Source organism: Heteronotia binoei, chromosome 21 (assembly GCF_032191835.1).
Source record: "Heteronotia binoei isolate CCM8104 ecotype False Entrance Well chromosome 21, APGP_CSIRO_Hbin_v1, whole genome shotgun sequence".
NCBI lineage: Eukaryota > Metazoa > Chordata > Lepidosauria > Squamata > Gekkonidae > Heteronotia > Heteronotia binoei.
This window is the reverse complement of record NC_083243.1, coordinates 165,353,570-165,377,430: the sequence shown is the minus strand read 5'-3', so window position 1 is coordinate 165,377,430 and position 23,861 is coordinate 165,353,570. Positions and strand designations below refer to the sequence as shown.

At 43.2% G+C, this 23,861-nt stretch overlaps 1 protein-coding gene across 2 annotated transcripts; it reads right to left on the bottom strand.

Moving 5' to 3' along the window:
• Positions 1–1,315: 1,315 nt before the first annotated feature.
• On the bottom strand, positions 1,316–20,110 carry SIRT3 (sirtuin 3). 2 transcript variants are annotated; one of them, XM_060262530.1, is made up of 8 exons: positions 19,801–20,110; positions 19,059–19,236; positions 11,965–12,162; positions 8,978–9,210; positions 8,520–8,620; positions 8,109–8,270; positions 6,264–6,473; positions 1,316–2,023 (listed from the first exon to the last, which is right to left on the bottom strand). In XM_060262530.1, exons 1-8 carry the CDS (start codon positions 19,874–19,876, stop codon positions 2,003–2,005), a joined length of 1,179 nt encoding a protein of 392 aa, XP_060118513.1. In that variant the 5' UTR covers positions 19,877–20,110; the 3' UTR covers positions 1,316–2,002. The 2 variants fall into 2 exon arrangements, with proteins under 2 accessions (XP_060118513.1, XP_060118514.1); XM_060262531.1 differs by lacking the exon at positions 8,109–8,270.
• Positions 20,111–23,861: the final 3,751 nt, after the last annotated feature.

Here is a 23,861-nt window from a genome sequence, read left to right as displayed (position 1 = left end):
AATTATGATTTAAGTACTACTGTACATTTTTAAATGTTGGAAACTGAATTGTCTCCATGAATACCTTAGATTTGAGCTGCATGAATGGCCAGTCTTATTCTGTGTCTCATCATCTGCATAAAGGAGGTTAAAGGACGTGCACTATTTATTATCCACGTACATTGCAATGGAAATAAATATTTTCTCTAAAATGACATTACTTCTGAAAATGGTAAGGCAATGAGTACTGTAGGTAAGTTTTCTGTACTTCGGTGGATAATGAGTAAAACCAGAATCCGACAGCAGTCAGTGGAAGAGTGTTGATGTCTTCCAGGATTGGCAGAAAGAGTATATAATTGCTTCTAATAGTGTTTGAATAAATTTGTATAAGCGGGAATTCCATAAATGTCACTTATCACTCACCAAGGTTCCTTGATATTCAAAATACAATACAGTATAAAACAAAGTATTTGAAACCATTCGCATAAATGCATATTTTGACTTACAAATTTGCTGGTGCTTCACAGTATGTAGTTTATCCTTGGATTCAGTTGCTATCTAATTTGAATGGTTTACCCAAACTCCAGGAGCTTTCAGTTCCAATATTTAAATCATGCCTCCAGATAAATAAATGTTAATTTAAATGTGCTATTAGAGGCTGTTTGCAAAAACTCCTTGGCCCTTTCACAGAATAATTTTTTTTAAAAATCTAGCCTCTGAGGGGGCTTTGGTGTTTCTTGCAACATATCTGCTGGAAATGGTATTATGGCTTTAGTATATCCTATGTCTTTAGGTATCCTATATAACCAGCAGTGTAACTGGACATGGGGCAGAATGGTGATGATGTTACAAGTGTCACTCCCCTTCCATTTACTAATCAAAAATTTTTACATTAGGAGAAGAATCAATAATTCAAGTCAGTATGTGTCTTAAAAGTCTTCTGCTCTTTGGTGTTCAAAGTATTCAGCAAATTTCTCATGTGTAAATAAATGCGACAATCATTTGAAGGATGGAAAACGTCAGGCAACCATTAAAGATAAATGAAAGATAACTGAAGGGTAGAGGATATAAGTTCTGACTTCAAATTCTGGTTAATTTGCCCAGGCAAGCCATCAGATCTCGGAACCTAAGCAAGGTTGACTCTGGCAAGCACTTGGATGGGAGACCTCCTTGAAATACCAGAGGCTGGGGCCAGCTTTATTCAGCCACCTCTCTGAATATCCTCTAGGCCCTTAGTATGGTCAATCACGAGAGGTCACCATGACTTCCAGATGTGCACACACATAAAAAGTACAAATTCTGTTTAATTTGCAACAGAAACATCAGACCATAGGGCTATCATGTAAGGTGCTTTTATTTTGATTAATAGCGCTGCTGGGAAAATGTTAATTTAAATTAAAACAGTGGCAATATACCCATGGTGCTGTAGTTTGTTTCTAGACACAACCTCTTCTTCCTATTTTATATGAATGATAAACTGCAAATGAGCATCACATTCTTTAAGAATATCTGCTTGCAAACAGGCCTTTCTATCGATCGTAGAACTAATCTACAGATTTAACTTTTGATAAAGGCTGTAACAGCCATTTGACCTAATCTTGGCTGTTTAACAAATGGGGAGAGGAAAATGTTGGCTTTCTCACAAATGAGTAAGAAGACCTTACTCCAACAGGACAATAGCAATGAGCTTGTCATGGGAGGTAGCAGTTGTACTGAACATCCCCATCTCTCTGCCTCAGACATGAGATCTGGAGTATCTATACAAAAGCCAGTTCACGGCTTATCATTTAGTTGCCATTTCCAAAAAGTCTTGACAAGTACTGTCTCTGATTTTGGGAAGAAATTCAGACGTTCTCCAAATACGGGTTCTTCCAGTGGCTACTTATTAGGTGATACCAGCATGGACAGCATCTTTACACCCCACCCCACCCCAGGTCTTTGCTTGCATATAATGGCAACATTTGACTGGGTTGAAAGTTGCTTCTGAGGAGACAAATGTTTCCAGCAGTAGAGGTCAAAGTCGCTATTTGCCTTTTGCATCCAGCTAAAAATAGAAAGGACATAATATGTGCAGCCTGTCTGGTCCAAAGTATATCAGTTAAAAAAACAGCAGCATAGGAAAGGAGCAATGGCAATTGTGATACAATGAGAACATTTGCACTGTTGAGTTGGAAGAATTCAAGCACATCAGGATAAAAACAACCAAAACATTGTTTCAGTTGCTCTCCAAATAAGCTACTAAGTTAACCTGAAAAGTGAGTCTAACAGCAGTGGACATGTGCTGGAAGAGCACCAGTATCATAATGCCCCTATATAAATCGATGGTGCGGTCTCATTTGGAGTACTGTGTGCAGTTCTGGTCGCCGCAGCTCAAAAAGGATATTATAGCATTGGAGAAAGTCCAGAGAAGGGCAACTAGAATGATTAAAGGGCTGGAGCACTTTCCCTATGAAGAAAGGTTGAAACGCTTGGGGCTCTTTAGCTTGGAGAAACGTCGACTGTGGGGTGACATGATAGAGGTTTACAAGATAATGCATGGGATGGAGAAAGTAGAGAAAGAAGTACTTTTCTCCCTTTCTCACAATACAAGAACTCGTGGGCATTCAATGAAATTGCTGAGCAGGCAGGTTAAAACAGATAAAAGGAAGTACTTCTTCACCCAAAGGGTGATTAACATGTGGAATTCACTGCCACAGGAGGTGGTGGCGGCCACAAGTATAGCCACCTTCAAGAGGGGTTTAGATAAAAATATGGAGCACAGGTCCATCAGTGGCTATTAGCCGCAGTGTATGTGTGTATATAAAATTTTTTGCCACTGTGTGACACAGAGTGTTGGACTGGATGGGCCGTTGGCCTGATCCAACATGGCTTCTCTTATGTTCTTATAGGGATATCATGGAAGTCCAGATACTGAATATGCCTGATGTATGGATTTTCCTTGCAATCCCTTGCTTTAAAAGCCACACTGCTTTCTCCACAGCTACAAATGAAATTAACTGCTACTATTTATATATGCTGAATTTGCTCAGTTTGCATGCTGCCTTGCAATTTATTCTGCAGAGGACGGGCATGCCCCACCTTGAGTCTATTGCCAGTTCTTTGGTATTATCCCAGACATCTGCTTCTAGCAGAGGTAATAAAATCACACAGGAAGTCTCCATACATTGTCCTACTCAAGAAAGTAGCATTATGGAGGCTACCTACAGGGATTTCTCTTTCACACGCAGCTAATGCTGCTAGTATTAAAACAAGCTGAGGCATGAAGGCTTTGTATATGTCTCCTCTAACCTTAAAAAGCCAGTAATTCTAAAGGGCACAAAAGAAGAAATGATGGGTGAAACCACCAGCGTCTATAAGTTTCAAAGTTGAGGAAATTCATTTTGACTTTTACTCACCAAAGAAATATCGAAAGATTACATATGGAAGAACTCAGCCACCTAGTTTAAAATCCAAATTTGGTAAGTAATTCTACAGCAGCGTCCTAGTTTGAAACGTGCTTGCCACAATCAAATATTTTTGAGGTATGCACAGCTCACTGTCAGCATCACCTTCCCAGAGCTCATCTATGAGCAGAGGCAGTGATGTCAGTGGAGAATCCCTGTACACAAGAAGAGGACTTAGGCAGAAAAAGGCTTCTCAGACTCCTGAATTATGACCTTTAAAGAGTAAAAAGCAACTTGTGTATAAATACAGCTTAGAGTTTATGCTGATATGTCTGGATCTACAGAGTGTCACAGAAAATGGAAAGTAGGGTAGTGCAACCAGAAAGTAAGATTACCAGTTTTTCCAGAGGTGTACATTTTGACATTCTTGATTAGCGTTCCTCATAGAGTAGCTGCATTGCTGTCTCCTATGCTTGTAGCTCCAACACAACGCCAGAGCCATCCATTAATCCCAGTTCTGGCAATCACCATAAAAACAATCACATCACAGAACCCAGGTATGTAAGGCTGGATTCTTGATCTTTTGGATCTTAGCCCACGACTTACAGCCTACATTTTAGATGAGCCAACCACTGAATCTAGGATCAGCCAAAGACCTAGTTTGTTGTTAGATTTGTAAGATGGTTTATTTATACTATGTATGTGTTTTGTTAGAATCAAACAAGCATACAGTTGGAAGGGATCCCCCAGGGTCATCTAGTCCAATCCCCTGCACAATGCAGGAAACTCACAAATACTTCCCCCTAAATTCACAGGATCAACAGTGCTGTCAGATGGTCATCTAACTTCTGTTTAAAAACCTCCAAGGAGGGAGAGCCCACCACTCTGTCAGAAAGTTCTTCCTAATGTTGAGCCAGAAACTCTTCTGATTTAATGTCAACCCGTTGGTTCTGGTCCTACCTTCTGGGTCCACAGAAAATTCCACACCATCCACTATATGACAGCCCTTCAAGTACTTGAAGATGATCATATCACCTCTCAATCACCTCCTCTCCAGGTTAAATATGCCCAGCTCCTTCAACCTTTCTTTGTAGGACTTGGTCTCCAGACCCCCCACCATCTTCGTCACCCTCCTCTGGACCTGTTCCAGCTTGTCTATATCCTTAAAATGTGGTGCCCAAAACTGAACACAATACTCCAGGTGAGGTCTTATCAGAGCAGAGTAAAGCAATACCATCACTTCATGTCATCTGGACACGATACTTCTGTTAATATAACCCAAAATTGCATTTGCCTTTTTAGCCACTGCATCACACTCCTGACTCATGTTCAGCGTATGGTCCACTAAGACCCCTAGATCCTTTTCACACATATTACTGCCAAGATAAGTTTGCCCCATGCTACAACTATGCATTGAATTTTTCCTACCTAAATGTAGAACTTTACATTTATCACTGTTAAAATTCATTTTATTGGTTTTAACCAAGTTTTCCAGCCTGTCAAGATCGTCATGTATCCTCTCTGTCTTCTACTGTATTGCAACCCCTCCCAATTTAGGGTAATCTGCAAATGTAATAAGCATTCCCTCTATTCCGTCATCCAAATCATTTATAAAGATGTTGAACAAAACAGGACTTTGAGTGCGATCCGTCAGCCAGTTACAGATTCACCTAACAGTAACAGGATCTAATCCATATTTTTCCAACTTGTCAACAAGGATAGTATGTGGAACCTTATCAAAAGCCTTACAGAAATCAAGATAAGCTATGTCTACAGCATTCCCTTATCCAGCAAAGTAGTCATTTTCTCAAAAAAAAAGAGATAAAGTTAGTCTGATATGATTTGTTCTTAAGAAACCCATGCTGGCTCTTAGTAATCACAGCCATCCTTTCTGAATGTTCCAGGACTGACTGATGATTTGTTCTAAAACTTTTCCAGGTATAGATGTCAAGCTAACAGGTCAGTAGTTACCTGGATCCTCCTTTTTCCCCTTCTTGAAGATAGGGACAACATTTGCCCGCCTCCAATCTTCTGGCACCTCACATGTTCTTCAAGAATTCTCAAAAATAAAGGCCAGAGGCTTGGAAATTACATCCGCAAATTCTTTTAGTACCCTTGGGTGCAGTTCATCTGGCCCTGAGGACTTCATTTTATTTAAAGAAACTGGGTGTTCATGTACTACCCCTATGCTGATCCTAGGTTGCAACTCCCTACCTTCATTATATGTTCTGTTTTTGCCATGTTGAGCACCGTTTCCCTCAGAAGAAAAGACTGAGGAAAAGTAGGAATTGAGCAGTTCTGCCTTCTCTTCATCACCTGTTACAATTTCACTTTCCTGTCCCCACAATGGGCCTACTATGTCCTTGCTCTTTTCCCTACTTTGAACATAAGAAAAGAACCCTTTATGTTGTTTTTAGCATCTTTTGATAGCCTAAGCTCAAACTGAACTGTTAGCTTTCCTAACTTTTTTTCTACAAGCACTGGTGATTTGTTTATATTCATCCTTGGTTATAAGGCTCTCCTTCCATTTTCTAAATGAGCGTTTTTTATTTCTCAAGTCTTTAGAGAGCTGTTCATGGAGCCACCTTGACTTCTTTAGGCTTCCATTTTTTTTCTCTCTCACAGGAATTGTCTGTGATTCCTATGTTGTAACCCATTTTGGTGAGAAGAACAGGGTACAAATATTTAAATAAACACATAACATTAATCTGGAATGGAATCCATACTATTCACCCTGGGAGACACTGAGATGGACACTGGGATAGATAGACTGATGAAGAATGAGTTATGTGGGCTCTGTTATGTTGGTTGTTCTTTCAGAAATCTTGCTATTTGCACTCAGACTTTGCAAGTAGGAGGAAGATTAAGAAACATCAAGTGTTTTAGACCAAGCTTACATACCTTTTCAGTTTCTTTCTTGATTAGTTCTTGCAACTCCTCCTTCCAGCCCAGAAGAGCCACCACCTTCTCCACTCCACTGACAACATCTCCCAGTTCAGCTACATCATTGTGCTGTGGCTGATAGGCAAATGGCCCCACCAAGTCCCGATTGATCAGTAAGCGTGGAACAGAGCTGCGGACTGCACCTGCCAGACTGGCAAAAGGTTCCACCTAAAATCAAACACCAAGGGAAAAAGAAAGACTGCATCTGTCCAAAAATAAAGTCACTTGGACTGTGATATCGCTGGCAAGAAATTCATAGCACTTCATCATCAGTTCTTGCTGAAATGTAAGAAGCCAGGCCTCAGATATTTAACTAAGCAGTAGGCATCCCAGCTGCCATCAGACTTCCCCATACATTTATTAAATAAGAAGGCTATATGGTAGGGGAATCACAGCCTGCAGACTGAAATAAAACTTCTGTCACAACTCTGAGAATAACAATATGTAACATTTGTCTTACGTGCTGACAGCACAAATGTTCTAGTGATCTTTACAATAATACAGAGTGGGGTTATACTTGCAAGACCATACCATTTAACATGGCATAGTTAACTCATGGATGAATTAGCATTTAAATACAGGACATCTTGTAGCTCATGAAAGTCAGTGTGATATAGTGTTTTAGAGCAGGGGTTCCCAACCACTGGTCCACAGAGTGGTACTGGTCCATGGACAGCTAGCAACTGGGCTGCGGAGTGAGGCAGAGTAGCTCGGCCGCCCCTTCCGCTCACCCGGGACCTGGGCAAATGAAAGAGGCAGGGCAGTCTCAGAGCAAGGCCACACCGCCTCTTTCATCCATCCAGGTCCTGGGCTGGCAGAAGGGGCAGTGCTGCTGCAACCTTAGCCTACCCTTCATTTATAGACCCCTGTCGATCAGCTGATCAGCAGGGGTCTTTAAATGAAAGAGGGAGGCGGATTGGCCTGCTGCAGGGCGGCAGAGATGGGGTGCAGGTGGGGGGGGGGAGTCTGGGGCAGCAAAAAACCCAGCGCCCCCCCCCCAAAAAAAATGGTCCATGGAAAAATTGTCATCCATGAAACTGTTCCCTGATGCCAAAAAGGTTGGGAGCCACTGTTTTAGAGTGTTGAACTAGGTTCTAGAATGACCTTTGACCAGTTACATACTCTCAGACTAACCTACCATACAGGGTTGTGAGAATAAAACTGAGGAGAACAATGTAAGCCTCTTTGGGTCCCCCTGAGGGAGGAAGGCAGGGTATAAATGAAATAAATATATGCTACATTATATCAGGTATACACTTTTCTCTTTCAGCTACTGATTCATAGGATTCTAGCAGTGACTAGGGAGATGCCTAGGTGAATCTTTCTTGCTTAGGGAGTCAGGTATGCTGCTTCCATTACCTCTGATTCCTACAACGCATGTATGCTAGTGTCTTCAATTTGCATTAGTCCATACTGTTGCATCAGTCAATACTATTTCTGATGGGGACCAGTTTGGACCATTGCAAGTCACACAGTGGACTTCCCAATGTGATTGCAGGGATGATTATGTTGCAGAGGAAAACTGTACTTACACTTCCCATGTTCCCAGCTTGCACAACCTACTCAGTTGGAAGCATGAACCACAATTCTAACATAACTAGAAATTTGGAAACAGTCTGTGCTCCTTGAACCATTTATAAGCCCATGTCCAACAGGTCAAGATGATACTGTTGATCCCTAAATTGACACCCTCCATTTCCATTTGGACCCTCATTGCTTACTCTGTACTGTCCAGATTCCCTGAACCACTTTGTTTCAACACCCCAGCTCTCATTCGCTTCCTATGTTCATGGTAGCCCAGACCTCAAGGGAGGTTCCAATGACAAAGAGCAGGTCTGCCATAGGGAAGTCAGTCACATGCAAGAAGAACCGATGGGGGAGCTCCTCTCCAAAAAATACAATGTCAGGCTTGATGAGTCCAGTGCATACGGGGCAGTGGGGGATCTTCTCAGCCATCACATCTGCCTGAAATGAAATCATATGTGACAGCATTTAAGCCATTGCTAAAGCAATGCAAACCACAGTGTGATATCACATCGCTCTAACCCATTCCTTGGATCCCATTCACTGTACACCAAACTGCAACAAAGCCAAACACAGCTCTGTAAACCCTCCAAAACAGGAATCTTGGCACAAAATGGCAACAGAACCCAAACCTCCTCAGATATGCCTCTGGTAGTCCTGCAGCAGCTCATCTTCTGTACAGCAACTTACCCTAAAGTCCTCACCAGGGTATGATCTTCGACACACTGTACAAGTTGCAGAAGCAAACGTACCATGAGCCTCAACTAGTTTATCTGCAGGTATCCCAGCAACTAAAACATAAAAGGCAGAGAGAAAATCGGCTCAGTTGAAACATTTCATCAGCCCAAGGTTAGTGAAGTAGATGATAAAGCTAGTAAAGTAGATGTTCACCCAAGACCTCATCACTGCAATTTGAAACTGCCCTTCATTGTTTACTTATTACATCTTTATCCTGCCCTCCTCCAAGGAGTTAGGGCAGCATACATAGCTCTCCGTTTCAGTCTCTGAATGACATGAGAGATAAGTGGGGCCAATCACACACAGTCAGCTTAGTGTCATTCAAATGAGCTTCATGATAAGAGGAGGGGTTTTGATCCTGAGTCTTCCTGTTTCTAACAGTCTCTTCAAATTTAAGAGGCGGGGCTAACCTCTCTCCAGTCCATCAATGTTTTGTGTGTACAGACGCAGGAGAAGCCCTTTATCAAGCAGAAGTCGGAGGAAGTAGTGGGCATAGTTGGGTCTGTAATTGCCAGGGTACAACTCCTTGGCCAACATGTAGAAAGGCTTAGGATTCTGGAAGAAATAGCTAAGTTCAAAGATGGCTTCTGGATACGGAATATTATACTGCTGGAGGTTATCATAGAGGCCACTCTTCGGGGATCTGCAGAAACAAACAGATTTAAATTTAGGGCAAAACATATAGGAAAACCAAACATATTTAAAGTAATTGTATAAAAAATTGGACCCTCCTAGCTGTATGACAATTTGTCAGAAAATTTTGGGTCAGAGAATCTTCCTTTAGGAGAATTCACATTTTAAAGGAATATACAGATAATAACAGGATTAGGGTCCCTGTGTCTCAGGTTGATCAAACAGAGATTTAGTAGGTTAAGAATGTGGTTCACAAACTGGATTGGGATCCAAAGGTAGGTCATGACTGTCTTGCATCCAGACCAGGAGGGAGAAGAAGACGGTAAACTGGGAGAGGAGGCTCCTGGAGGTTCAATGACAAATTTGGCTTCTGCATAATATGTAAAATGACCCAAAAATACAGTGTGTCACTCAGATATATTTATGAATACTTAAAATGAAGAATATAAACTTGTTTCAAAGTTAAAAGATGTTGGATTCTTGTGTTTTATTTTGGGAGGGAGAAAGTTGCAGGTGGGCTATATTTTTTCAAGATCCACTCGCATTCCATACTACTTTTAAATGCTAGAAATAATTCTGGATGCGAAGGCTAGCACATGTCACTGAAACCTAGCTGGAGGAAGGGAAAAGATTTAACCTCTTCCACAGTAATGCATTGGCATAAGCCTGGTGAACAAGGAAATGCTGCTGTGGTATTTTAGGATTCTCTTCCCTGGCTTGATGACTTGTCCAGGACTCTGCTGGTTCTGAGAGTGAGAGACAGGACTGGGATTCTGTTGGCGTTCCACCCACCTGTTCCCTGCCTAAGTTGGTGGAGGTAGTCTCAGGGTTGATGTTGAAGACTCCTAGGCTGGTTGTTTTGGGAGACTTCAACATCCATGCTGAAGCTACCTTCTGGGGACTGGCTAGGCTTGCCAACCCCCAGGTCCCAGCGGGGGTTCTTCTGCTTTCCCAGGGTCCTTCCCGCCCCCAGTCAGCTGGCTGGCGGGGGAAGCCCCGCCCCCAGAGGACCATGTGCCTTTTCACCTCCGGAGGCTTCAGTCTCCGATTGGAAAGGCTTCCTCTAGGGATGGTGTGTCTGTGTTACTTTGAAGAAGTTGGCAGCAATTTGTGAGTAGAGAGGCCAGTCCCTTACTTCAGAAACGGGTTTGTGGGGGGGGGGGGGGGAGGGAAACGTCTGCTGAGCACTTCATTCCCTATGTGGAGATCGATTCTCATAGGGTATAATGGGGAATTGATCTGGAGATTTCAGGGGCTCTGGGAGAGCTGTTTTTTGAGGTAGAGGCACCAAATTTTCAGTATAGTATCTAGTGCCTCTCCCCAAAGTATCCCCCAAGTTTCAAAATGATTGGACCAGGGGGTCCAATTCTATGAGCCTCAAAAGAAGGTGCCCCTATCCTTCATTATTTCCTACGACAGCCATGGGCCAGTTTCAAACAATAACTGACCCCACACAATGCACAACTCAGACTCTTGTTCTGGTATTTTGTTCTGGGCAGTGATCTGAAGGTGAGGGGATTAAAGATGGTCCCCTTGTCATGGATAGATCACTGCTTGCTGGGATGTAGACTTTCAGCAATACAAAGACTCCATGGGGATTGATTAAGATTATCTGTACCTGTACCCTGATGAATCTGACTAGTTCTCAGATGGCATGAGGGAATTTTCCTGCTGCTGTGGTCAATGCTCCTGTGGGAACCCTGGATTACTTACAGAATGAGGAACTGACCCAGGCAATTCACATGATCACTCCTAAGTGAACATATGAATATATGAAGCTGCCTTCTACTGAATCAGACCCTCGGTCCATCAAAGTCAGTATTGTCTACTCATACTGGCAGTGGCTCTCCAGGGTCTCAAGCTGAGGTTTTTCACGCCTACTTGCCTGGACCCTTTTTAGTTGGAGATGCCAGGGATTGAACCTGGGATCTTCTGCTTATCAAGCAGATGCTCTACCACTGATCCACCATCCCTCCCATGAGAGTGCTCTCTCAGGTCTAAGAACCTGGGCAGCCCCTTCGTTTACTGAGGGCCTCCAGACAATGAAAAGACAAGGGAGGCAGAGTGACAGTGGAACAAGACTTAGGGCAAATCCAACCAGACACAAGCTGGAGCTCTTTTTAAAGCCTACTTTTGGCAGTGAACAAACAATATTTTCCCACCACCACTGCATACACACGGTGTTGATCTGTAGAACTTCTGGAATGATCAGAGGCCAGCTGGGTTCTGGCCTACAGGAAGAGGTGGATTGTTCTGCAGGCCACAACACTAATTTTGCTCAAAACTTAAAATCTCTTGCGTCTGTTCCAACTTTGCATTAGCAGTGACAGGATTAGATGGTCCCAGGGTGCCAACTTATTTAGTTGTGTTGGACACCTTTCAGCTTATTCCATCTGAGGAAGGGGACAGGATTCTTGGCAGTTTGAGATCTACCACCTGTTTGATCCTTGCCATTCTTGGCTGCTTAAATCTACTTGGGAGGGGATGGCATACTGGGTCCAGGAGACAGTAAATGTCCCCTTGTGAGAAGGGGTGGTCATCTTTTCCTTGAAGCAGGCAGTGATTTGTCTGCTCATAAAGAATCCTATTCTGGACCCAGGAGAGCCGAATAATCAGCTGAATAAACACGTGATATGAGCACGCTGGTAGCCACTGAAAACTGCTTCTGCAGGGTGGAAACTTCATGGTGGGCTGAAGGTAATATTTGTAAATGGCTTTCTGTAGATGGTCTAGTCAAGAGGATAAGAGATCCTGTAGTACCTACCTGAAATCTGGGATGCCACTAGGAGTGCTTAGCCCTGCTCCAGCCATCACTACTATCCTATAGCATTGTTTCTTTTGAATTAATTCTGTCACGTCCTTGAAGGTAAGTTTCACTTTCCCACCATTATTTCCCCCTCTGCCAACGCCAAAGAATACCATTGGAGCACTGCATAAGGAAAATGTTCTGACTCCTTGGATCCTGCCACCAACACAGCAAAAATACAAAAGATTACTAAGAAACAATTACAAATTTTATTCAGCAAAATGAGATTATTCTAGCTGTGAGAAAACCACATGAATAGCAGTGCGGCTGCAGTGAAAAGATAGGAGTTGGTCTTCCAAAGTGGTATCATTTATACATGGAAGATATATTCTTTGATCTGTTGAGTTATGATTATGAATAATCTCATATTAATTCAGGCCTGTAGCTTCATTAGCTTTATAAAATTAGACAGGACAGTTTCATACAGAAATGTATTTTAAATAAATATCTCCAGTCTCTTGTTGCCAGAAGATGAAACTGCATAATAAGGAACAGGTTAGTACACAGCTGAGCCAACAAAAGACTTGTTTCACTTCAGTCAAATTCAAACACATCAAAGTTTTACCAATTTCAACAGAAGGATCAAGCACAATTTTTTAAAAAATCCATAAAGGAATCAGAAGCAACTGAGTCAAATCGCATGTCACAAAAGAAGGAAAACCCAAGGATCACTAACAAGATGGACCTGGAGGAAGTTAAAGTCCTTACTGACCCCAAATATAAGTGATCAGACCGGCAGTCTATTCTTGATAAACGAACAAAATAGTTACATAAAAAATAGCATGGAACATAAGAATACAAATTATATGAACAGAGAATGAATACTCAGGCTACATGGCCAGTCCTCAGTAGAAGACAGAATGGACAGCAAAAAGGTTAATGTTAACTTTAAGCACTGCAAAGACAATAATAGAATATTGCAAAATAATTCAAGAATCTTGACCATGAGCAAAAATTGTACACTTGGAAGCTAAGCCATTCTAAACTGGAAATCGTTTGCTTTTGCCTCTCTAATACACTGCAGCCCTTTTGAGTTATAAGTAAAATTCCCAGGTACTAAGTGTTGCAAAACATTTTTACAGGTAGACATCAAAGGTTTAAGATCTAGGACACCTGCAAGAGACCTTGCAGATAGACAGGCCCTCAAACAGTCTAAGAGACCAAGAGTGTAGAACACTCCCAGGGTGGTGGATCCTGCTCAGATTTGGCTGTCTTATCCTCCTAAAAAGTAATCACACAACTGTTTTGTTTAGCAGTATGTAGAATATGGGCACTTAGCTTAAGTGAGAAGACGAGCTAAGAGGTTGTAGGGAGGCAAAAGTTGCTTGTCAGCCTCAAATCTTTATTGTTATACTTTCAGATTTGTTTTACAAGCTACATGAAAGTCTTTGCAACACATAATGGTTTGTGTCCATCTCTTCGATTTACTGAGGGCTGGCAATAGTCTAAGTATAGACTCATGTATTACTTGTTTACCTATTTCCTAATTTTTCATAGCCAGATATACCTTTTTTGTTTTTATTCTAATTCCCTCACCTTTTACCATATATTCATGCATTGATCATCATGCTTGTGTAATATGTTATGCATAGTACCTTAACAAAACATTTTGTTTGCATTAAATTCTGAGTATACTTTATTTATTAATTTAATTTCTATCCCAGCGAATGGGCTTAGGGCAGGTTACAACATAAAAATTATAGCAATAATTTTTAGAATTCTAAAAAAAAAAATCAATTAAAATCACAACGAACAATAATAAAGGCAGCATTCTGAGAAAAAATAGTACTATCTCAGTATTGCTTCAGATATTATGCTATCCAGATATGGCCTGATCTATGGGTTCCTGGGTAAACTAGCTCCCTGCCCACAGTAGTTGGACAACAGTTTGATATGGAAGTTTTCCTTCAAGCCTGCCCCCCACTACAAAATTTCCTTTTGGGACTTCAATATGATATCATGTGGTTGCCCCCCTTTCAGGTTTTCCATGGCTCTTTTGAGGGTTTCCCCAAATTCGCTTTAGCACACTCCTAAAATATTGTACCAAAAGTGGGCTTCAGGAAAAGTGTGGACAAGAGAGTGCGCCATCTGCCTTTCTCCTATCATTTGTTTATCACAATGTTCTCTCTAAGCTCCACAGTGTTGTGTGCAAAAATTCTACACCATGAGCAAAAAAAAGCTAGCAGTATTAAAGTTGTGAGTCTACATTTGACTATTGCATAAATTAGTTTTTCAGAAGATTATTTCCATAACTTTGTAAAAATCTCAGAATTAATCACCATTATAAGAGAAATAGAATCAAGTCAAACTTCAGTACAGAAAATGCTGCCCTCTATAGGAAAACAGGTCTACCAGCCCCTTTCCACTTTATTGGTAGACCTGGCCATTAGAGAACAGATCTATTCTACACTACCCTTTCCTATATTAGTAGCCCTGGCCTCTGGAGAACAGGTCTACCCATCCCTTTCCACCATATTGGTAGACCTGGCTTCTGGAGAACAGGTCTACTCTCCCCTTACCACTATATTGGTAACTTGGCCTCTGAAGAACAGGTCTACCTGTCCTAGTCCATTATGTTCGTAGACCTGCGCTGAGCCCTAGAAAACATACTGACACTTGGGGGCGGTGGGGGACTCTTGCAGTCTACCTTGGTTTTGTTTGTTTTTTAAAGTGAAATATGACAAGTATACAGGCTAGGCTGATCCTGCATTGAGCAGGGGGTTGGACTAGATGGCCTATATGGCTCCCTCTTCAATTTCTGTGATTCTATCATTCTAAGTAGAACATAGGTGGAACAACCAGTGTCAGAACCCTGCCTAACCTAACAAACTGGAAGTTGCTTAAATGCTATCAACCTGCCCAGACTACTTCTTTATTCAAATATGTATATTCCACTTTCCCCTGTGACTCAAGGCAGCCTACAAATCATACCAAAAAGCATAACAGGGGTGTGCAAAAAAAATTGATTTCCTCCTGCTCCATTATAGTCAATGGGCCCTATAGACTATAATGAAGAATCAATCCAGAGGTGTTTGGGGCTCTGAGAGGGGGCTGTTTTTTGAGGCAGAAGTGCCAAATTTGCAGCATAATTGCTGATGCCTCAAACCCCACCCCCCAAGATTCAAAAAGATTGGACTAGAGGTCCATTTCTGTGGACCCCCAAAGGAGGTCCCCAGTTCTCCAATGGAGGGGAAAACACCTGAGCGCTGGAAGCTAAAATGCCTGAGCTGCCAGCTAAAGTTTTGTGCACCAGCCCCCTCTAGCACAACTTAGAGGGAACACTTATATTACTATAGTGTCCTAACACTATAGTGATATTCCTTCTACCGATTTTATTAAAAAGACAAAACGGCCTGCTGGAGGCAAGGAATGGATGGAAAGCATAGGTAGGAGGGAAAAGCACAGAGAAACCTTCTGTGCAGCAGCTCCATAGCCACTGCAAAAATTAGACTAAAACAGGGAACTACCCCACACAGAAGCGGTCAGTGTCTTCCTACTGGCAACAGTTCGTACTAATGGGGTGATTTGCAGAGCAATTCTGAGCCACACCTATGCTTCAGCTGCCAGCCATGGCACCGGGACACTGCCGTATGTTGGCTCCCTATGGAGTAAGTTACACTGCAGGGGAGCAGGGGGGAAAAGTATAGCTGGCTGCTTGTGAGGCTGCGTCCCTGGTGATTCTGCTGCAACATGGCCTCATGGCATAGTGTTGAGGCGGGGGCAACATGACATGTGGGGCATTCAGGCTGCCAGGAGCAGTCAGTCCCAAGGGCAGTTGCCACTGCACATCACCGCTGGGGGCAGGGAAGGGTGGCTCAGGACAGCCCCATTCTCCTCTCCTGCACCGCCCCTGTGACATAGACCCATGGCAATGACAGGCACGCAGTCACCTGACTCTGGCAGCCCCTGTGATCCCTTCCCCCCGTGCTACTTGTAAAGATGCCTTCTCTCCCCCCCTTTGGGTGCCAAAGGACCCCGTTCCTGGAGCAAATACACAATTAGGAGGTTCATCCATGCACTCATTCCATTACTGACCTCTTCTCAGATACATGCTCAGGTTAAGCTGAGGATGTGCATCTGGCCCAAAGCCACCCACCTATCTTCCATGGTACAAGTGGGGAATAGAATCTGAGTCCCTGATCCAGCCTCATGCTCTAGCCACTGCGATAAGCCAGCTTCTTTACCCAGGCTGCTCTCTGGACCCTCTCCCCTCCACACAGATGCCTGAGAGTTGAGTGAGGGAACATGTCTGTGTGGCTGAGTCCCCACTATTGATCAATGTGCAACTCACCCCATAGCACCTAAGAGCCCTCCCTCTTAGACATTTCCTCAGGAAGCCCATAGGAAGAGTAGCAGATGGGGCAGGAAGGGAGTGGGCCAGGGAGGGGTGTGGAGTCCCTGTCATGTAGCAGAAACCAAGCAGTAAAGACACACAGTTGTGGCACAACACAGACTTTATTGCAGTGGAATCTATGGCAAGGGGGGAGAACGCCATCCTTTTCCACTCTGGGGACTTAAGGATCCCCGGCATGGCATGAGCCCAAGTGGTATCGCAAGTGGAAGGGCTTGTGGGTGCAATGTTCTGCCTCAAGAGGAGGACTGAAGCAGTGGACTGAGCAGAGTGACTAGGGTGGGTGGGACTTGCCACGCCCACAAGTACCTGTTGAATCTTTACCTGCAAAACAGTAAAACTGAGCCAGGCCAGCCTCAGCCATAGATGTCTTGTCCTGACAGGGTCTGCAAATGCAGCCTCATGGGGAGGGCCTCACCACAACCCCCCCTTTAAGGCACATGATAGAAACAGTCAACTCACACTCATCCATCCTGTGGTAAAGTTCTTCCTTATTGCTTGCAATCCCTCTCCCTGCAGCAGCTGCAGCTGAACTCTCTGATTTTGCAAGGGAATGAGTTAAAGGGATACTTGTCAAACTGGTTCACCGTGTACATCTAAGCAGCTGCCAGACGCCCCCCAACTACAGACATGCCCTGTGCTCTGCCGCAGGTGGGAACCAGGCATTCCTCCCCCTCCAGATCTTCAGGGAAATTTCCTGGAGAACTTTTCCCATGGCTTACCAAGGGCTGTGGCACTGCACGGCCATGGTTTGTGCCACCCCATGCCTGAACTCAGTGCTGGGCTTGATATCAGAAGCTGCTGTCATGGCACGTAGCCTCAAGCTAGGGGAGTGGGGGAGCAGTTTTGGAATCCTTGCTCTTGCTTGCCTGTCAGAATGCAGTTGCCCCTGTGGGTGGAACCTCCAAAAGCGGGGTGCCTGTTAGGGTTCTGAAATGGAAGAGGTCAGCCACAGAGTATGAACTTTGCACTCCTCCTAGGGTGTCAGCACAAAGTGCTCACCCTAAAAACTCTGTGCTTCTTCCGCCATCAAAGTGCCCCACCACCTGCTCTAAGTCCATGTGGCAAGGAACTCAGAGAAAGAGTCCCATGCTGCATGCCCTAACAATTGAGTTGCAAGGTGTCCTGGTGGAAGTTTTTGTAGTATGGGGGGGTGCAATTGGGCCCTGGAGAGGGGGCTTGGCCACCCCAGGGAGGGATAGGATTGGTCAAGCCTGTAGTCAGCATCCTGAGAGAGCCAGTTTGGTGTAGTGGTTAAGTGTGTGGACTCTTATCTGGGAGAACCGAGTTTGATTCCCCACTCCTCCACTTGCAGCTGCTGGAATAGCCTTGGGTCAGCCATAGCTCTGGCAGAGGTTGTCCTTGAAAGGGCAGCTGCTGTGAGAGTCCTCTCAGCTCCACCCACCTCACAGGGTGTCTGTTGTGGGGGAGGAAGGTAAAGGAGATTGTGAGCTGCTCTGAGACTCTGAGATTCGGAGTGGAGGACGGAATATAAATCCAATATCATCTTCTTCTGAGCAACTCTGAGCCTAATGAGTGTGGCTGTAGCAGTGGGGGACAACTGCTCAATGGGAGCCTATGGGCTATGCCATGTTTTTTGTTGGCATAGCTTTCCACCTCTGGCAGGGAGTGTTCCTGGACTGAAAGTGCTCAGGGAGCTGGCTAATTCTGGCCTCACCAGCACCAACAAGAATGCCGGCACAGGGGCTTATGCCTCAGTTGCACCAATGGGCAGCCACCACGCCTTGCCACTGGTGCCCATGAGTGACAGGGTGGTGCTAGGGGCCTGCACCATTGTAAGTACCATATACACTGGCATAATTGGGACTTATGCCAGCATAGGAGTAAGACAGCTCCCAGAGTGCCTTCTCTTCCCCACCACCCCGTACTGATATCTGCCTGATACTTAAAGACTTGATTCTGTAGTTGGGGAACCTAATTAATACAAGCTACCTGGCTTTCCCAGAGAAACTGCTCTTGTCTCTATAGCAGAGTTATGACCATTCTACATCTCACTTCCTTCAATGGCAATCAATGTGGCAAAAGTGCTTGTCAGCAATAATCCACAGAAAACACATAACCTGATTTTATCAAACAGTTTATGGGGCATGTGCTTTCAGCAGTTATTCCAATTTTGAGGTGCCAAAGAGAATGACATGAAGCAACTTATGTGATAAGGCCATGTAATAAAGCCCTTGGTGAAATGGAGAGAGAAGAAAGCAGACTTGGAGAAACGGGGTAGGAGAAAGTGTCCATGAATCGAGCAGGAAGAAAGAACAATTGTTGTGTGGTTATTTTAGTGTTGAGAATTTAAGAAGGGTTGGTAAGGGAGTAAAGGGAGGGGAGATATTTTTAAAGTGTTGTAACATACTCTAAAGTTAAGGGTTTAGACAGAGTTCAGATTATGAAAGTTATATCTATCAACAGCTGTCAGCAAAAATAGCACAGTGGAAATTTCACATTCAAAGGTGCTATACCTCTGTGTACCAAGTCTTATACCTTGCTTGTCAAACTGCAAGTCATCTGATTGGTCTTCACTGAAAACAGAATGCAAGGCTTTAGTTAGATCTACCAAGACAGTTTTTAACAATCTTATGGGACAGTGTAGATGTACCCACCAAAATAAAGTCCAAACTTGTTTTTAGGAGATGCCAAAACAGTGTCAGACTGACAAGGAAGTATACAAGAAATCAGACCATACCTCTCTCTGGAAATGCTTGCCAGCTTTTTTGTGGTGGTTTCTGGAGGCCTCTGCAGCAAAAAAATTCTACTTGGAGGCTGGAAGACTGATCCAAATGAAACTAAATTTCTGCAAGCTGTAGAAGCAGGGGAGCTTCTGTGATGAAGTTGCTCAGTGCATATCCAGAGATTCCTCCATCCTACAGGAAGACATAATGATCACTTTCAAATGCAAGCTTGATATGTTTGGTTAAGAGAGTTTCTGCAGAGAAAAACGAAACCATTTAAACGTAATTAACTCAAGTTTTACATGGCCCGTATGCTTGTCATCGTACAGAAAAAGACATTAGAACAGATCTTTGCCTAAAATACAGGTTTACAGTCAACTTCAGATAAGTGGCTAAAGAGTACTTATGTATATTGAGTAAGAGTTTGGCAAATAGCTGGAATGAAGACTAATTTAGGGGGCAGAGCGCATAGTTTTCATGCAGTCATACATTCACTCTCCAACATCTTCAGCTTAAGAATGCAGGACTGGAAGTGTTGAAGACCTCTGCCTACTTGAGATCTTGAAGATCCACTACCAGTTAGAAAAGAATCAATGGCTTGCCTGCTGAGTAAGGCAGATTCCAATACCCAGCTTTCTTCCTACAGGAGAAGAATCCACACAAGTCTCCTCAAGCACCTCTCAGCTTTTCAGTTCAGCTCTGAACACTCTCCCTCCCACTTCCCCACATCCTTTGCATCTTTTCGAACTTTCTTACCTGCTAATCTCTGAAAATTTATAGAACAAAATAGATGCTTTCCTGCGGAGACCCTAAAATGTAGCCTCCAGTTCATTTCTCGTCAGTTGTTTAGCCCTGCAACACAAAACAAAACAAAAATCAAGACTCCAAGGTCTATTTAGCTGGCTTTCCCTTTACTGCGCCAGGTGAATAAACATTTCCGCAATAGACTCCGGGCTGTCCTCATCCCATTCCCCACTCTGTCTTTAGCTGATTAACCGAAGGCTGGCGAGAAAGCTCCTGAGCAGAGGGCAAAGCACAGTTGTTTGCTTTCAAGAGATCTTGATCCAGGGAACAGAACAGCCGAAATGCTCTTTACCGTAATGTTCCTAATAGACTAACTACTGTGAGTTTACGCTACCTCCTCCTCCCCCTCCCCATCTACAGTTGTTGAACTCTTAAAAAGCAGCACGAAGTGAAACGTTGCTGCACTTGTGTTATGGCGCTACTGAACAGCATTGCATATGAAACAATTCGGAACCGGCCACGCTTTATTACTCTGCAGATGCAGCTGGGAAACATGCCTGTTAACCTCAGATCATGACTTTGTATCGAGCGCTGTTGAGCCTCTTATTGCCGTAATTGTCCTAGAATTACGACTTTGTATTTCGATCAAAACGTCATTCTTTCGTAAAAGCTGACTCCTCAATGAGGAAAAAAGTCAATTTGTCCAGCCGAGTCAATGCTTCTCGCACGTCATATTTTTTAACTGCAGAAGACCCAGTTCTTTTACATATGTTCATTGTCAGTCATACTTAGCAAACCTGCAGCATGTGTGTAAACTGCTTTCTTAGGGGTCTGGGTGGCTGATAAATAGGATTGCCAACCTTCACATGAGGCTTGGATCTCCTGGAATTAAAACTCATATCCATCCAAAAAAGATTGGTTCCCTTGGAGAAAATGGCCACTTCAGAGGGTGGCATCATTTTCTGCTAAGCTCCCTCCCCTTCCCAAACATCAACCTGTCCCTCCACTTTCAAATATCCTGGAATCTTCCAACCCAGAACTGGCAGTCTTACATGGATGCCACTAAAATGTTGGCCCAAACTGAACCTTTTGCCTTCAAAAACAACTGGGATGGGTAATAGTTGGATCTAGGGCCTGGGCCCAACTCCTGGAATTTGTGTGTGGGGGTGTAATATCCCTGTTGATCCCAACCACAGGTATTTTGATAGAACCAAGTTCATGGGATTAAAAAATCCATTTAGTCTAACCGCTTTACACAATGCAGTTTATTCATCCATCAACTCTTCAAAAATCGAGCAGTTCTCCAAGCTCAGACCACTGTGATGTCACAAGCACTAAGCAAGAATATTGCAGAAAAGTGTACTTTACACTTTTCTGCAATCTACTTGTACTTTAAGTGTACCCTTTACAGTCCCAATCCAGAAGTGTTTGAGCACAACAGGCATAATAGTTGTGCTTTGACATCATCAGCACTTACAAAAACATCACTGCAGGCAGGCTCTTACACTGACCTTTGGAGAGGAGTACATAGAGAACAGAATCGTCTTTCTTTCTTCTAGGCTCCTAAAGACTGACTCTGTATGAGCTGACAGTGGGAAGGCAGTGAATTAAGCACCACAGTATTTTGAGTAAGAATCTACCTCATGATGGAAAAAAGCTAGTTGCATCAAAGTAGTGAATCTATATTTGACTATTGCATAAATTATTTCCACAACCTTATAAAAATCTCATAATGAATTCCTTTAAACTATATTTTATGAATAATTCAAACATTACAAGAGAAAACGGAATCAAGACAGATTGCATTAACATCAAGGCTTTTCTTTAAGCAGGAATGCACAGGAACGCAGTTCCGGCTGGCTTGCCATTGGGGTGTGTGTCCTAATATGCAGATGAATTCCTGCGGGGCTTTTTCTACAACAAAGCCCTATGAGAAACAATGGTGACATCAGGGAGTGTGGCCTAATATGGAAATGAGTTCATGCTGGGCTTTTTGTACAAAAAAAGCCCTGATTAACACAAAATGTTGTCCTCTATGGTGGTGGTGGGGGGGGGTAGACCTGGCCTTCAGAGAACAGGTCTATCCATTTCTTCCCACTATATTGGTAGACCTGGCCTTAGACCATTGCCCTGTGCACTTCTCCAGCACTTTTTTTTTGGGGGGGGGGGGAGGGTGGACTCTTACAATCTACTTTGGTTTTCTTAAAATGAAATGTGACAACCAGCATTACTGGTCAAGTATAACAAAGGAGGAACAAGCACTATCAGAACACTGTCTAACCTAACAAACAAGAAGTTGCTTAAATGTTATCTACTTTTCCGTCTGTATTCCAATATGTATCTCCCACTTTCCCCTGTGATGCAAGGCAGCTTACAAATCATACTGAAGAGCATAATAGAGGTGCATAAAATAGATTTCTTAATTTTTTTCCTACTCCATTTTAGCCTATAGGGACCATTATAGTCAATGGGCCCCATAGGCTATAATGGAAAACCGAACCAGCGGTTTCTGCCCCCCCTCCCTGTTTTTTGAGATAGAGGCACTAAATTTGCAGCATAGTTGCTGGTGCCTCTCCTCAATAAAACCCCCAAGTTTCAAAAACACTGGCCCAGGGGATTCCATTCTATGGGCTTTAGAAAGAGGTGCCCCCACCCTCCATTGTTTCCAATAGAGGAGGAAATGCTTGTGAGCTGGAAGCTAAAACTCCTGAGCAGCCTGCTAAAATTTTGTGTCGGCACCCCCTAGCACTGGTCCTGAAAATCACTTAGGCTGCCAAATGTTTTGTATTCTGTGTTTTTATGCTACTGGGTTTTTAATGTACTCTTATGCTACTGCAGGAGTGGCCAACAGTAGTTCTCCAGATTTTTTTTGCCTACAACTCCCATCAGCCCCAGCCAGCATGGCCAATGGCTGGGGCTGAAGGGAGTTGTAGGCAAAAAACATCTGGAGCGCTACCGTTGGCCACCCGTGCTACTGGGATTTATAGGCTGTTTTTTTTTAAATGTTAATTTTATTGCTTTTATCTTTTTATGAGGAGCCCTGAGCAGGAATCTGAGGAAAGGCATATAAGTGCATTAGGTAACTATACAGGATATCATATAATAAAATTCTTTGAAATGGCAGAAAACCATGAAAACTTGCACTGGCATTTGGAAAATATGCCACCCTAGCAGGTACAAACCAGAAACTGAAAGACATGAGACAAATAGATCCAACACTTAGTAACAGATAGAATTTAGACGTATGGGAAAAGGCATGACCACTACATTTCTTCAGCCTTACTCAAACTGCAGTCATGTTCATAAAGATAATAAATGTAGACCTTATTGTATTTATTGCAGTTATTCTAATTTTAGTGTACTTATTGTATTTATTAATGTTTTATAAATTGATATCTGTTCTGAGTTGATTCCAGGGAGAGGTCAAACAAACAAACAAAGCATGCCATAAGGCAAGAAGTGATAATGCCTCCCATTCCTACCACTACAACATCCATCCATAGTTATTGTATTGTGGGAAAACTGGGGAAACATCCACAAGATGCCAAACGTTTTCCTTTTAGGATGTGTAACTTATTTGCTACCTCATTTAACAACACAAGACAGATTACTATTATTCATTTCCTCTCTATCCTGTTCGCATGAATGAGTACTTATGCAGTACTTGGGTTGTCGATTTTGGGTTGGGAAATTCCTAAAGAGTTGGAGTGGTGTCCCGGGAGGGTTGGCACCTCAGCCAGCAAAATGCCATAGAGTCCTCTTGCCAAACCAGCTGTTTTCTCCAGGGGAATTGATATGGAGGTCAACTGTAATTATGGGAGATATTCATGATCCACTTGGAGACTGGCATACGTCCCCAGGAATCATCACTGTCACTTTTCCGCTCCTCTGAATGAATGATCTTACTATGTTCAGGTTGTGCAAACAACACCTGCACACACAGTTCTTCAGCGTGATCCAAGCAACCAGCAAATGGAAGTTGCACTAAAGCAAACAATGATTCCTAACTGGGGAGCTTATTATTTAATAGACACGCTTGGGACGGCGGATACGCGGCGTCAGCAATCGCTACT